We start from the raw sequence: 14117 nt of genomic DNA, 5'->3' as shown, positions 1-14117 counted from the left end.
TTTAAAATTAAAAACTAATTTATAATTTGAATATAGTATAGAAAAATGAATTATTAAGATATAATTATAAACATAACGTATAACTATTATTTAAAAAAAAAATCATCTAAAAATATTAACTGGTTCAAAAGTTATTTAAGTTGTCAGTGAGTGACATCCACATTACATAAATTTATTTTTTTTTAAATAGAAGTTAGATAATCCAGGGAATAAAATAATATTAAACAGCTATAACAAGTCACAGATATATTTTTTTTTAATTTTCAAATTAAATTAAAATACAATAATAATTTATGGTTACATAGATAAAATTAAAAAATTTCAGTTTAGTACAATTTAAAATTAATTTTTCAAATTTTAGAGTTCTCATCCATTTCTGTTAAGTAATATTTGTTCTAATAATCAACACAAAAATTCAATAAAAGGTTATAGTAAAATTTACCATAACAGATTTGATTATTTAATAATAAAATCTCTAATAGTAATAATAATAATAAAATTTGATTGAATAATTAATATTAATTATTCTCTTTGATCAACTTTATTAAAATTTAATAAACTCGAACCGATTAATTAAACCAGTGGCTTCCCATACAATCTCTGGTCCACTCAGTTTGACAAAGCCAACACCATGAAAATGAACATCGTGTACATACCATATGCATACAACCTCCTTAAATTATCAGAAAAATAAATTTAAATTATACATTAGAAAAACTAATAAGTTTTAATACATCATGTAATTAACATATGAATAAATTAAGAAATATAAAGTAATTATGGTAGTATAAATATCAGTAATTGAAAATTTAGAGGTCACCATATTTATATTTAAGGTTTCTAAATAAAGAAATGATTAAACGGTAAATATACATGATACTTGCACAAACAAAATTTATATAAATAAAATATACAAACTCATGGTAAATTGGTGCAAGACACAAAATAACTAACCCAATATTTAAACCAAAACATTTTTTTTTGGGTGTTATATTAACTTTAATGCAAAAATGGTAAGACAAAATTTATCGATTTTAAAAATCAAAAATTGTTTGGGGATTTCCCCTATTTAAAGATATGGTTTTGTGAGATTATACAATCTTAGTACCTCCTGGATTTCTACTCTAGTTGTGCTATTGATATGATATATTTTTTTAAATCAATTATATATTTTTCTGGACAAAATGACAAATTGAACAAAATTTGCCATTAACCATTAACTGATAACTTAAATTAAAATCTTTAAGAATGCAATTACAAAGGTTAAAATTGAAAAAATATAAGTTAATGAACTAAAAAATATTTTTGAATCCATTAGAAAATGCATTTCTTAAATTCCAAACAAAATAAATTTTTATGACTATTCTAGTGTATGCAAAAGTATAATTTACCATCTCGCTCTGTAGCAGTTCGGCATTTAGGACATGGCTTTGTGGAAACTTTAATTTTTATATTACTTGCATCATCCCACTTAGCCTAAAATGAAAAAAAAAAAATCAATATCTAATATTGTACATTCTATAACTGTTTATGGTCACAGTAACTCTATAAATTTAATTATCATAGAAATGGATTTATAATAGTGATGTTTAAACCGAATCTAACTAGGGGTGTTCAAACCCAGTTCGAAAATCAAACTTAAAATTGAAAAAAAAAATAACCGAACCTTTTCCTTTTAAATATAAAAATGATCATTTTAATCGTAAAATTTTATTAAATGCAAGTTTGGCTATCAATTGAAATTATAAAATTAATTTTTTAATTAACGGATTAACTTTCAGATTAGGCAATAGCATTGTTAAAATTATTTTTTAATGATAAATTATTTTTTTTTAAACCAAAAACTTTAATTTGGATGAATTAAAAATTATTTTTTTAATTTATAATATGGTAATAGTTAATTAATTTTTTAGAAATCAAAATATTGTCTCATTGTGTATTGTTGATGGATTACAACATGATTTTCACTTTCTTCATTGTTAAATGCCTTTAGACTTATTTTAAGTAGAAATTTAAAGATAATAACTAATCTTCTTTAGTTTCAATATCATGTTTAATAAAATTAAAATTAATTCACCAGCTTATCTTGAAAATTATTTGGAATTTTTATTTATTATTATAAATGCAGGTATTAATAATAATAGCAAAAGAAGACACAGGACATTAAATATCAGATTGTATATAAATACACTATTTTCATTATTAGTTTATAATAAGGTGCTATAAAGTTATGAAAATATTTATAAACCAAATATTATTAACAAATTCCAAAATATTTAAAATTTTTGATAAATCATTGAAAATATAACCATTTTTAAATCATTTTAATGATTTAACACAGTTTTTTTGGTCCATGTTTTTAAATTAATTTAACACATTAAAAACATTCATAAATGGAAAAAACTTGCCACATGAATCATTAAGAAACAAGGATGAAAAAAATTGCAACAAATTTGCAAACTATAAAATAAAAATAGTGATATTTTTAAAACATCTCTTTTTTTACAATTACCCTATTAAACAAACTTATACACATTAATGAACATAAAAAGTAACAAATTTTCAACATTAATACTATTTTTAAAAAATGAATGATTAACAATGAATATGTCATCAAATATATCAAAGATTAACTAACTATAATCTTTTTTTAAATATTATATATATATGTGCAACAAATAAGGCTCAATAAATTTGATTTTGAGATTATAAGGTGTTTGAATTTAGAATTTTCTTCATTTATAAAAAAATTTAAGAAAATAAAAAAAAAATTGGCTTGAATCAAGATTAAAAAAATTCTTTGAAAGTTAATAAATATATTAAGTGTAATGGGAGGATAATTTTACATTTATTCTCATGAAAAGTCAGAACAAGCAAGTTATTTATTGCACAGACTGATTAAATGTCTACATTTATATAGATGATTACATACTTGTGAAGCTAATTTAGGATCTACAGAGTAATCTGTAATATTTTTAATTAGTTGCTCTTCTATAGGTAAGCAATCTCCAATATGATAACCTTGTCGACATTTTTTACAAAACACGTACTATTGAAAAAAAATAGATCTTCAAAGTTTTTTGAATAATATAATAATAAGTGTTTGAAACTCTATCAGAAAATTTATATGATTATACCTTACATCCATTGAAACATGTTACTTTATCACAGTCATCATCTACTAAAATTCCTGCACCACATCCAGGTTGTGGGCATAAAACTCCTCCTTGTTGAAGCACAAACTCTTCAGCAGAAAATCTTTCATACATGTCATACTAAAAAAAGAAATATTATTTTAATTTATAATATAACAAAATCCTTTATTTAAACTAAATACCTGTTCTTTTTGTAATATTTTAAAATGATACAACTGATTAATAAAACTGTTAGAGCAACCAGCTGGACAGGGTAAGGTATATCCTATGTTTGAATCTAAAATGAATCGTCGTTCTCTAAGTCTACTGACAGCATAATCACAAAAACATTCTAAGCATGTCACATGACTGTCAGCACAAGGATAAACAAAAACTTTTGGTCTAAAATAATAATTGCCAATTTAGAAAAAGTAAATTTTTTAAAGAATGAAAAATGTTTATTGATACTTCACATCCGTGCATGCTAGACAGGGTATATTATGCAAGTTGTTTCGGACAAGATGTAATGCTACAGCTTCATCAGTTTCACCTTTAGTAATATGTTCTGAACATTTGAAGAAAAATTCAGACCAACCAACTTCTCCATCCTAAATTCAAAAACTAAATAATGTTAAAGGATAGTTATTGATATATTCGTAGCATTATAAGTTACATACTGTACATTGAGATAATTCACAATGACCTGTTATTCTTTTAGGTTTAAGTACATCATTCCAATTTTTTGGATCACCATCTACTGTAAATGCACCACTTTTGCACTTAAAACATCGAACTCGAATTTTACCGATTGTCATGGTAGCACAAGGTGATGAACAGTATACATAAAAATTAGCAGCTGTTCGTTTGTCATCATCAAATTCATCATCTTCAATATCTTCTTCAATACAAATTGATACTTTATGGTCTTGTTTAATTGACCGATGTCTTGATTTGACAGCATGTAATACTGTTTGTTCAGCAAGGTTATATTCTTCTAATAACTCAGAATCGTGCAATTCCTTGCCCGCAAATATAATCATTAACTGAAGATGAAAATATCTTATTAATTCTAATTTTCCATAATCTCATTTAGGTGTAATTAAATACTAACTTCTTCAGCAGCCATTCCTAATTTAGGCGCTACAAACTCCTTCATGTCTTTTACTTCCCATTTTGGATCCAAACCAACAGGAACAACAGCGCCAGTGTTAGCTTTGACATATATCAACAATGAGTTAGTAATGCGCTTGGCAAATATTGTTTCAAAAAAACGACGAATTAACTGAAGTATACTTTGTAAAAGGTTCATTTCGATAACATTTCACTGAAGTCATAGATTCTCTAAAAACATTAATAGAATATTGTTTTAATATTTATATGAATAAATATTAAAATAACAAACGTTTGTTTTTAAACGGTCAAATCCCTCTAGGTCATGATAAGTGATAACATAGTCATGTTGCCAACCTATGTTTTAAAAATAGTGGTTCATAATATAAAACATCACAGAATGGGTGCAATTGTATTTCCATACTTGTCCAGCCCATTAATTTGAACACTCTTAGACAATGCTAAAATTATATTTTTATAACAATACTATTATAAATACCTAAAGTATCTATAAAAAAGAATTACTTTGATTTGTCTATTTTTAAAAAAGTTATGGAAGTTTTAAGAAAAAAACATTGAATAAATGTCGAAAATTACCGATTTTTAAAATTGCGATTGGAGGAGTTTCCCCCATTTACGGAGAACAAGAAATTTTTTTTCATTTTTGAGTGTAATGTCTTTGACTAGGTACAATTTGTGATCTTTTGACGTACTGTTCATCAAAATCGGTCCAGCGAGAGCTGAGATTAAGAGGTTACAGACACACAAAAAAAAATTTATTAAAAAAACACATGATAGTAAAATTAATACTTTCTCAGCTTCGCATCGAAGCTAAAAAAAAGTAATTTTTTTAATATTGTGTTTATTTTACGAGTATTTGAGTGGTTTATGAAAAACCTATCAAATCCGTATTTAAACCAAACTCGACCCGTAAAACATGTACAGTATCGGTCCGACCCTGCCTGAATGCCTGATCGCTTTTTTGGCTCTACATTAAATTTAAGTCTTTTGTTTTAATTTTCAGGGCCCCTAAATAGGGTATCATAGAGAACCTGAGTTCTTATGATCTCAGTTCCTCTGGGTCTACTCCGCATATAGATATATTTATATATTTATATTATAGTAATAAGTATAAATTTATTAAAACACGGAACTTATTAAATATAAACAATTTACATTATAATTAAAAATGGTAGTAAAAAATTGTACAAAATTAAAAATTCAATAGAATTTCATGACACACTAAATACGAGTAAGTAATACATAAAAATCATAATTTCATATTGTACAATATAAATATAAATTATTATCAAATTTCAATGCGTATAAAATGTCAAAAATCAAAATATGTGGCATTTGTGGTTCTACAAATACTTTTGGTATATACAATTATTTTATAAATCTAGTAATTATTTACCAAACAATCAAATGTTATTGATTTAGATAAATACTATAGTGTGGTATTTAAGTTTTATCTTTTGACTGTATAATGTTATTAGATTAAAAAATAAAATCACAGCCCGATAATTAAATAAAAATTAATAATATTAGTACTATGAAATTTAAAAAAAGCTTGGTGTCAGGTAAATACATATTACAATCATTTTCATATAATAAAATATTCCTTAGTATAAAGCCAACAATAAAAATATTTAATAATATATAATATATATAAGGTTAGTTGTTACAAACAATGAGAACAATATAAACCCGTTTCCTTACTTACTGAACATTCTAGATAATCTTAAATGGCGCTAACTAAGCTCCAACTTAAGGCAATGTTGTAAACAAGGCTAGGAACCGAAATTATATCGTTTTTTTATTTTTATCATAACTAGTAAGTTGATCATTTTCGAATTTTTTTCAAGAATTTATAATGTTAACAATTATAATAACCGAAAATATTATGAAATCGCTTTTCAAACCATAATCAAACTTAAAATTTAAACTTTTTAACGTGAAATATTAAGTTCAATTAAGGTTTCAAAGGTAGTTCATGATATATTTCGTTTCTGTGATAGTTTTTTCAACATGTACTCAAAGAAAATTTGATATAGATGAATTAATTCACTGAATAAAAGAAAAATTGTCAAAAACTAAATTTATTTCGTGTTCCTAGCCCCGGTTGTAAATAATAAAAACTTAAAAATTACATTTAAACTTATCTATAGATTAAATATAAATGAGCATTACAGTAAATAAATTTTTAATTTAAATGTGGTTATAATTATAAATATATTATTATGTACTATATTTAATATTTTAGTACCATTTATCACACCAATTAAAAAAACAATTCTGAGCTTTAAATTTTACATATAATATTTATAGTTTTCAAGGCTGGAAATTAACGTGTTGAAAGGTTATAAGTTAAGTTATTTTTACTTTTTAACTCATCTAACTAGTTTTTTTTTATACACTAACTTAAACTTAATAAGTGACTTTGTTTTTTTATTAAGTTAAGTTAGTGTTCAGTAATTATGGTTTATAAACTATTAAGTATTGCACTAAAATAAAAATTTTTTTCCCGAGAAATTTAAAATAATGAAAAAGTATATGAATCATCTATGTTTTAAATAGCAATAAAAATTTTTTTAGGTATTTAAGTGATTTTTAGTAATGTTATAAAATGTTAAAAAAAATAGATTTTCTTATAGCATCTATGGTAAGTACGTGGAATTTATACTTATTTTCCAAAAAATATCCTTTTATATTAACAACAAAAATATCTACTAGCTAAAAAGCTATTATTATTTTAAGTAACTGGTAACTTAATTAAGTTTACAATTAAAAATTAGTAACTTGAAACTTATAACTTTACTTATATATTTTTTAACCAACTTAATTACACAAATTAGAAAAAATGACTAACTTACCCAGCCTTGATAATATTTATAAAGTCTTAAATCTGGAGTAGTAACAGTTAGTGTTTTGTAATAGCAGGAGAATTAGAGGTGGGTTATATGTAATACTTGTTCCTTTAGTTAAATACAATTACATATTATAAAAAGTCAGTAATAAAAAAGTGACATCCCTCCGTGAATGATCATGGGAGGTTTGGTTTGGTTAGGTTGGTTAGTGGGTCAAGTAGAAGATTTTTAATGAATTGTAAGACATATTCCTAAATTAATTTAAAATTTTTTATTTTTCGGGAATTAAAGTTTGTTATATTACTTTTTCCCCCGTTTTCTCTTCCATCCAAATTACTTGGTCATTATTTATTAATAAAATTTAAGACTATATCGATTCGTTCAAAAAAAAATTGTTACTTAAACAAGTACTAATATAATACTTATAAATTGATTATTTAAAAATTTTTATTACCTCCTATGTTATTTTACATTAACCAATGTAACCAATTAATCATAATATTTAGAAATTTATAATTATTAAAAGTAATTTAATATTGAATAAATCAAATTACATAACTACAATTTAGCATAATCTGTAACATAATAAAAAAAAACAAGAAAAATTTCATTATTTTTTCAGAAAGGAAATTAATATTGAATGTCAATTGCATTTAAATAAACTTCCCCATAGCAAAGTTAAATCTCAAGAATTTTAAAACATTATTCGTGTTGTACCTATGATTTAATTTTAGGTACACTTTTGGTTAACTAATAATAAGTTAGTTATGTTTAGTAAATTTTGATTAAGTTCAACAAAAGTTTAACTTAATTGAAAAAAAATAACTCAAAAATTAGGGAACTTGACTTCTTTGGCGGATTTGTTGTTTTCGACTGCCCAAACTGAACCGTTATGACCTTTCTGTAGCACATGAATTAGCGCTCTTCCAACACTTTGAGCTCTATCCGTGTAAATTCAATATTTTAGATTAGTATATTAATAATAGTTTTCAATCAATATTAGAAAATAGAAATAAATATATTAGGGTGTAACAACCTCCCCATATATTTTTTTTTTTTTTGTGTGTAGATTCGACAATCGCTTTTGCAGAAATACTTACGCTTGTGGTGCTTGAGAAGCTACGTCTTTGTCCCATAGATGTAGGAAACTAGGCGACAGTAAGGCCTGTGTCACGTCTTCTGGTATTGCATCTGTTAACGTCATTCCGGGACATAAAGCCATGACACGTATACCAGTCAAATTATTATGGTATGAATCCTTTAAAAATAATTATATTTTATTTATATTAAAAAAAAAGTTGTTTGAAAAGTTATATCTTACTCCAAATGCTCTAATGAATCCAATAAGGGCGTGTTTAGTAGCCGAGTAAATAGGCATACTAGAACACGGTTTATAACCCATTGTAGAAGACGTAACAACAACAGTTCCACCCCTTCCACCCTTGTCTTTGCCCATGAGTTGCATAGCCAAGAGTGTTCCTCTAATAACACCATTCTGAAATAAATTTACCAAATTAATACATTTTTTTTACACAAAGAATATGTTGTCTATATAACGGAAATGCAATTTATTTCCAAAATATTAAATTAAATAGCCAAATATAAAAATAAGTTATCAATTTTATAATATGTTTAATGATCATATTTAAAACAATAATAATAACTATTTACTCACGCAACTTTTGACTTAGGTTATTGGTTAACGCCCACAAAGAATTTTCAACGAATTATTTAACAAAGGTTTGTAAAAAAATCAAAATAATTATTATACGGTTGTTGTTAAATTACATGTAAAAAGTTTAATAACTGCAATACTAGGATTATGTTTATATTACTATCTGTTCTATACTTCATACATTACAGTGTATTTTCCAATCAGAAACAAATTTTTTATTTAAAATTGTATAATAAATATTTTAATAGAGAATAAGATAATCTGCAAATAAGTTTTTGGTAGTAAAAAATTAAATTATGTGTGTTTTACCAAGTTAACATCAACTTCAAACTCCCAAAATCTGTCGTTGAATACTCCAGCATTGTTCACTACGATATCAAGAGCGCCAAAAATAGTAAAGGTTTTGTGAAATGCCTCTGTAAATTAACATTTAGATAAATAAAAAAAAACATTAGTTTAATATTAATTATAATAAAATATATTGAACCTTTAAATTGTGGATAATCGGTTACATCACAAGGGCAAAATAATACTTTCCCTGGACCAAATTTAGCGGTTAAAAGATCAGTTAATTTTGATCCAACTTCTTCATTAATATCACACACAGATACCTATATGTTTATAAAATTAATATAATGAAATAATTTCAATTTGAATTGTTATTATTCTTACTTTGGCCCCGTGTTTTAACAGTTCTTCACAATATGCACGGCCTATACCGGCTGCTCCGCCGGTTACCATGGCGACTTTACCCTTAATTTCCATCGATCGGTCTATTATCTACTAAAGTATGAAGGGTTGATGTAATAAAGTAACTATATGCGACGAATCATTTTATTTATAACAATAATACATGATGCACAAAAATAAATAATTATAGAAAAGTATAAATAGTATCAATCTTGAATGATGGTATAAATTCTTGACTACTCCAAGACCACTAAAAACCGGCCTCGCCCTTAACAACGGTTTGTGTCAAAAGCGCGTGGTGCTGCTGCCTGGATATATAGAATATACAACCGCAAGGAGCGCTAAAAGTTTCATTTGATGACTAAGCCCCAAAATATTTTGTCAAATTATAATTTGATTTGAACTGATATAAGACTGCCAGACAACACACGAAACCGAAATACTATATTTCGGTTTTAATTACAATTTTAAAAACAGTTTTTTATATATTTTTTTCGATTTTGTAAATAGTTATGATGGTTTTTTATATTGTTTTAGCTATAACACCAATTTTAGTATTTTTCTAGTAAGCATAACTAAAATTTTGTATAGGAAGCACGGAAAAATTGTTTTCTTTCAAAAGAAAAAAAATACATTTTTACCATGTAAATAATTGTGTTGTAAGAGTTCTGACACCCGAATCTCATACAATGACGCCATTAGTGTTTTTTAATTTTAATGAAGATATTGACTGTTAGAGAGCAAATTAATATTACAGTATTTTACTAAAAATATTAACATTCAGTTGATTAAAAGAGGACATAGGTAGCAATGTCAAGAAAGAATTTTCTGGGTAACAGAAATATCCTTGAAAATATTCTTTTGTAGGTTATTAATGAAAAATACGAGATCTCGTATAATCTTTTAAAAAAAAATGTAAGTAATTAATTTCTTTAGAAATACTTAATCAAACTTGAAAATTATTTGAAATAATGAATATTTATTTAAAATGTATAATGGAAAAATATTTATCTTTTAATTAATTGCTAGTCGCATGATACAAAAATATTAACAATTTTCTAAAAAATGATTCTGTAGCTTCTTAATGTTTCTAAATTTCTACGACTTTTCAATTACTCGCATTTATACAGCTTCTCAATTTTTAATTTTTATGGCTTTTTAATGTTTCATTTGTTAACTTTTATTTGAAGTAAACTTTATAATATTATACTTACTATATTAACATTTCCTAACTTAATTTGATTGAATTATTTAAACTAAAAAGATAAATTTATAAGTGATTAAGTTTTATTTTTTGGGCAATTCAGAACCATTGTACAGTAATGTAAAATTTGATGAAACAAGTAAAAAAGAATAATCTCGAAAAAGATTATTACCGTAATTTTATATTACTATATATAGATCACTTAAATGTTTTTAGAAAAAATAATACTTGTATCTTCTAACAACTTTTAGTATCTTTACAACTTTTTTTCAAGACCAGAGAGTTAGCCAATTCTTGATAAATACATAAATTTAATATTATTATTAATTATTTATTTAATATTTTAAACTTATTTTTTTTAATCTATGTTATTTTTTAAACCTATGTTATGGTTTTTCATAAATATAAGAATATTACATCAACATTAACGTGATAAGGGAGTATTTTTTGGTCGGAATTTAGTAAGAATGCTTAAAATTTTTTTAAAGATATATCGATATTTTGATACATCACTTTAAAAAAATTTATTTTGTCTTTAAAAGAATAAAATTTTATACGTTGAATTTTCATTNAAAATTTATTTTGTCTTTAAAAGAATAAAATTTTATACGTTGAATTTTCATTAAAAAAATCATTTTTAATAATAGCTAATTATAATTTCACTTTATACTACTTTATAAGTATACTAGGCAACCATAATATGTGTGTATTTGTCGGGTAATTATTTGAAACTAGTATAAATCGATAATTTAAAAATTTTGTAATATATCTGTAATTTCCCTAGATTTAAAATTGACATAATTACGATGAATATTTTTCTCACCACATTCAGTTTCCCGCGTAAAGCATCAAAAAGTTACAATTCTTATGGATGATAAACAAGGTTTATCCAAAAGTGAAATAAGTGAATCTATTTTGTGGTTATCTATCCTTACATGTCTATAAAGCTTGGATGATAAATATATTTTGTTTACACTTTTATTCCATATACGTGTAATTGATTATTAAAATTTACTTATACCACGGAATACTTTAATAATATCCATAATAATAAATTCAATTTTATACTATCGATATATTGATAATACCGAAATATTTTGGGTATACCTATTTTTTTTAGTATTTTTTTGAATTAAATATTTTTATTTTAATTAATATTAGTTAAAATTGTTCCATTGATATTATATAAACAAATATTACTTTTAAAATTATTCACAAAATGTTTTTTTATGACTTTTACATCAATAAAACTTCTTTTTTCAACATTAATGGCAATGAAGAAATAATTTTTTTTGTTATTTTCGTCGTTATCTGGAAAATCAGATAAACATTAGTCCACAAACATCAAATTTCTGAACGTCACTAAATTATTCTAAATAAAATTCAATTTATAGTAGCGACTAGACAAATAGAAGTATGAAATTAATTAAGTTGATACTTATAGCAACTATTCTGATTGATGCAAACAATTTAAAAATCAAATTGACTTTAAAAAAATCGTTAAATTTATTTGGTAGTATATGTTAAAGTAAAAATTTGTACTTGGTAGAAACTTAAAATTTTTTATTTTATTAAGATTTAATAATTTTTAAGGTGTTGAATGTGTTGTAATCTGTAATCTGATTTCTAGCAAAAAAAAACATTAAATTTCAGATCCACAGATAACTATTGTTGTACATTTTTTTTTAAAGAAAAGTTAAAATGTTCAAGTTGTTGTGCAGTGGAATGTTGTAGATATTATGAAATGCATAAATTAGAGCCTTATCTAAATTGATTATTTGAATACTTTAAATTGTAAATAGCATTTGTAGTTGTTTCATTATTTGAGGACATTATAATTCAAATAAAAATACTAAATATGAACATTTAAACAGATATCAGTTTTTTTTATTTCTAATATCACTGATATTGTTATATAAATGATACAAAATCTAAACTTCATTCAAATAAAGTTACGATTGTACAAAAACTATTGTGATTTGAAAAACAAACATGATCTGCAACTTGATTAATTAGTATTTTTTAGTTATTCATTAGCAAGGAAAAATCTTGTGCCAATTATAATAAAATCAAATAATGGTAATAATTTATTACTAATAAACAATACATATTTTTCGAATGGAGTATTCAATGTCTTTTCTACTATACAATGTCATAGTATTATTAACAATGGAAAAAATTAAAACAATTTATTTTAAATAATTTTTCAAGTATTTGAAGTTGAACTACTACTGGGATAATTTTGTTTGGCTAAGTATGGATTAAATTGAGAATTATACTTCTGTATAATAGCTGGAGGTTTCTGTTTAATTTTTTCAACTGGTGTTACTCCATTTATTTTCGCTAAAATTTGACTAGCCCTAAATCTTTCTTCCCTTTCTCTCTTTAATCTTTTTGCTCTAAGTTCTTCTATAGTAGAAGAATGTTTTACTTTTTCTTTTTTCTTTTTCCTTTTTTTATGTTTTTTAGATGATGATTCATCATTTTGTTTTATTTTAACTTTAATCTTGTTTATATCTTTCTTTTCATCATCAACATACTTTTTAATGACAAGTAATGGATCATTAAAAACTTTTATTTTAGTTTCCACTTCCTTATTATTTTTTGTGCTATCTAAACGTGCAGGTAGTTTATTATACCATTGAACATTACCAGTTGCTTCATCAGTATCTTGTCCTAGGTAAGTTAGATATCCTATTTTTTTTTCATATGCTTCTTTTTCTTCCTTTTTTTCTTGTTCGTGTTCTTTATTTACTCCTGTGTGAGCAATATTACCATCTTCAAGATCCTGAAAAAAATTTACATGCTCTGACTCTGCTTTTATTACTTCTTTAGGACGATCAGCAGTATCATCATATCTCTCTTTTGCTTTTCCCCTTAATATTAATAGCTTGGTTTCTTGTTCCTAGAAATAAAATAAAATGTTACTTTAGATATATTTAATGATTTTTTCATTGCATACAGCCAGCTGTATCCTCATTTTTAGTTTTCTTTCCTCTTCGGCTGCTTGTGCTTCGTCTCGCCTGACACGGGCAATATTTTCTTTTGTGCGAACATGCCATCTAAAAAAAATTTAATATTGTAGTAATCTTATACTTTGAACATTGCAGTTAAGATAAATAAACGCGATTAAAATTTAATTTTTAATATTAAAATGTATTTCATTATTACTACAATATTTGATTAATACATAATCTATATACATTTTCAATTTAAAATTTTAAACATTACCTTTTTTTAGGAAGAATATTCATTTTTAATTAAATTAATAGTTAAAATAAAAAAAAACAAAGATGTCAAATAACGTTATTTCTTAGATTTACATTTACTAAATATTATGAATTGAAAATTATAAAAAAACATTGATAACAGTATGATTGTTAGTTTGATAAAATAATCAGTGCATGTACTGGTCTTCGTGTTTAAAAAAGCCG

General features: G+C 24.4%; 3 protein-coding genes across 3 annotated transcripts; all 3 read right to left on the bottom strand.

Moving 5' to 3' along the window:
* Positions 1-302: 302 nt before the first annotated feature.
* LOC126900716 (E3 ubiquitin-protein ligase parkin) lies at positions 303-4557 on the bottom strand. The gene is made up of 8 exons (XM_050676632.1): positions 4246-4557; positions 3812-4177; positions 3603-3742; positions 3338-3536; positions 3138-3275; positions 2933-3049; positions 1392-1476; positions 303-673 (listed from the first exon to the last, which is right to left on the bottom strand). Exons 1-8 carry the CDS (start codon positions 4441-4443, stop codon positions 570-572), a joined length of 1347 nt encoding a protein of 448 aa, XP_050532589.1. The 5' UTR covers positions 4444-4557; the 3' UTR covers positions 303-569.
* Positions 4558-4694: 137 nt separating this feature from the next.
* LOC126900729 (15-hydroxyprostaglandin dehydrogenase [NAD(+)]-like) lies at positions 4695-9890 on the bottom strand. The gene is made up of 6 exons (XM_050676651.1): positions 9462-9890; positions 9277-9400; positions 9099-9205; positions 8436-8609; positions 8215-8372; positions 4695-8055 (listed from the first exon to the last, which is right to left on the bottom strand). Exons 1-6 carry the CDS (start codon positions 9552-9554, stop codon positions 7941-7943), a joined length of 771 nt encoding a protein of 256 aa, XP_050532608.1. The 5' UTR covers positions 9555-9890; the 3' UTR covers positions 4695-7940.
* A 2867-nt stretch (positions 9891-12757) lies between these two features.
* Positions 12758-14063, bottom strand: LOC126900726 (leukocyte receptor cluster member 1 homolog). The gene is made up of 3 exons (XM_050676649.1): positions 13915-14063; positions 13646-13745; positions 12758-13588 (listed from the first exon to the last, which is right to left on the bottom strand). The coding sequence occupies exons 1-3, from the start codon at positions 13935-13937 to the stop codon at positions 12890-12892; spliced, it is 822 nt and encodes a 273-aa protein (XP_050532606.1). The 5' UTR covers positions 13938-14063; the 3' UTR covers positions 12758-12889.
* Positions 14064-14117: the final 54 nt, after the last annotated feature.

This window comes from Daktulosphaira vitifoliae, unplaced genomic scaffold (assembly GCF_025091365.1).
Source record: "Daktulosphaira vitifoliae isolate Bord-2020 unplaced genomic scaffold, ASM2509136v1 Scaffold_3, whole genome shotgun sequence".
In the NCBI taxonomy this organism is placed as follows: domain Eukaryota; kingdom Metazoa; phylum Arthropoda; class Insecta; order Hemiptera; family Phylloxeridae; genus Daktulosphaira; species Daktulosphaira vitifoliae.
Note: the sequence above shows the minus strand (reverse complement) of the source record. Positions and strands in the feature narration are given on the sequence as shown.

What these genes read in the sequence shown, in the direction of transcription:
- LOC126900716 (XM_050676632.1), bottom strand. Translation starts at nt 4,443, where the DNA reads ATGAACCTTTTACAAAGTATACTTCAGTTAATTCGTCGTTTTTTTGAA. An exon ending in CTAGCATGCACGGATGTGAA is followed by an intron (nt 3,537 to 3,602) that starts GTATCAATAAAC and finishes TTATTATTTTAG; the next exon opens with ACCAAAAGTTTTTGTTTATC. An exon ending in CATGTTTCAATGGATGTAAG is followed by an intron (nt 3,050 to 3,137) that starts GTATAATCATAT and finishes TTTTTTCAATAG; the next exon opens with TACGTGTTTTGTAAAAAATG.
- LOC126900729 (XM_050676651.1), bottom strand. Translation starts at nt 9,554, where the DNA reads ATGGAAATTAAGGGTAAAGTCGCCATGGTAACCGGCGGAGCAGCCGGT. An exon ending in TTGAAGTTGATGTTAACTTG is followed by an intron (nt 8,610 to 9,098) that starts GTAAAACACACA and finishes AATTTATTTCAG; the next exon opens with AATGGTGTTATTAGAGGAAC. An exon ending in GCTTCTCAAGCACCACAAGC is followed by an intron (nt 8,056 to 8,214) that starts GTAAGTATTTCT and finishes TTACACGGATAG; the next exon opens with AGCTCAAAGTGTTGGAAGAG.
- LOC126900726 (XM_050676649.1), bottom strand. Translation starts at nt 13,937, where the DNA reads ATGAATATTCTTCCTAAAAAAAG. An exon ending in AATATTCTTCCTAAAAAAAG is followed by an intron (nt 13,746 to 13,914) that starts GTAATGTTTAAA and finishes AATTTTTTTTAG; the next exon opens with ATGGCATGTTCGCACAAAAG. An exon ending in AAATGAGGATACAGCTGGCT is followed by an intron (nt 13,589 to 13,645) that starts GTATGCAATGAA and finishes TTTTATTTCTAG; the next exon opens with GAACAAGAAACCAAGCTATT.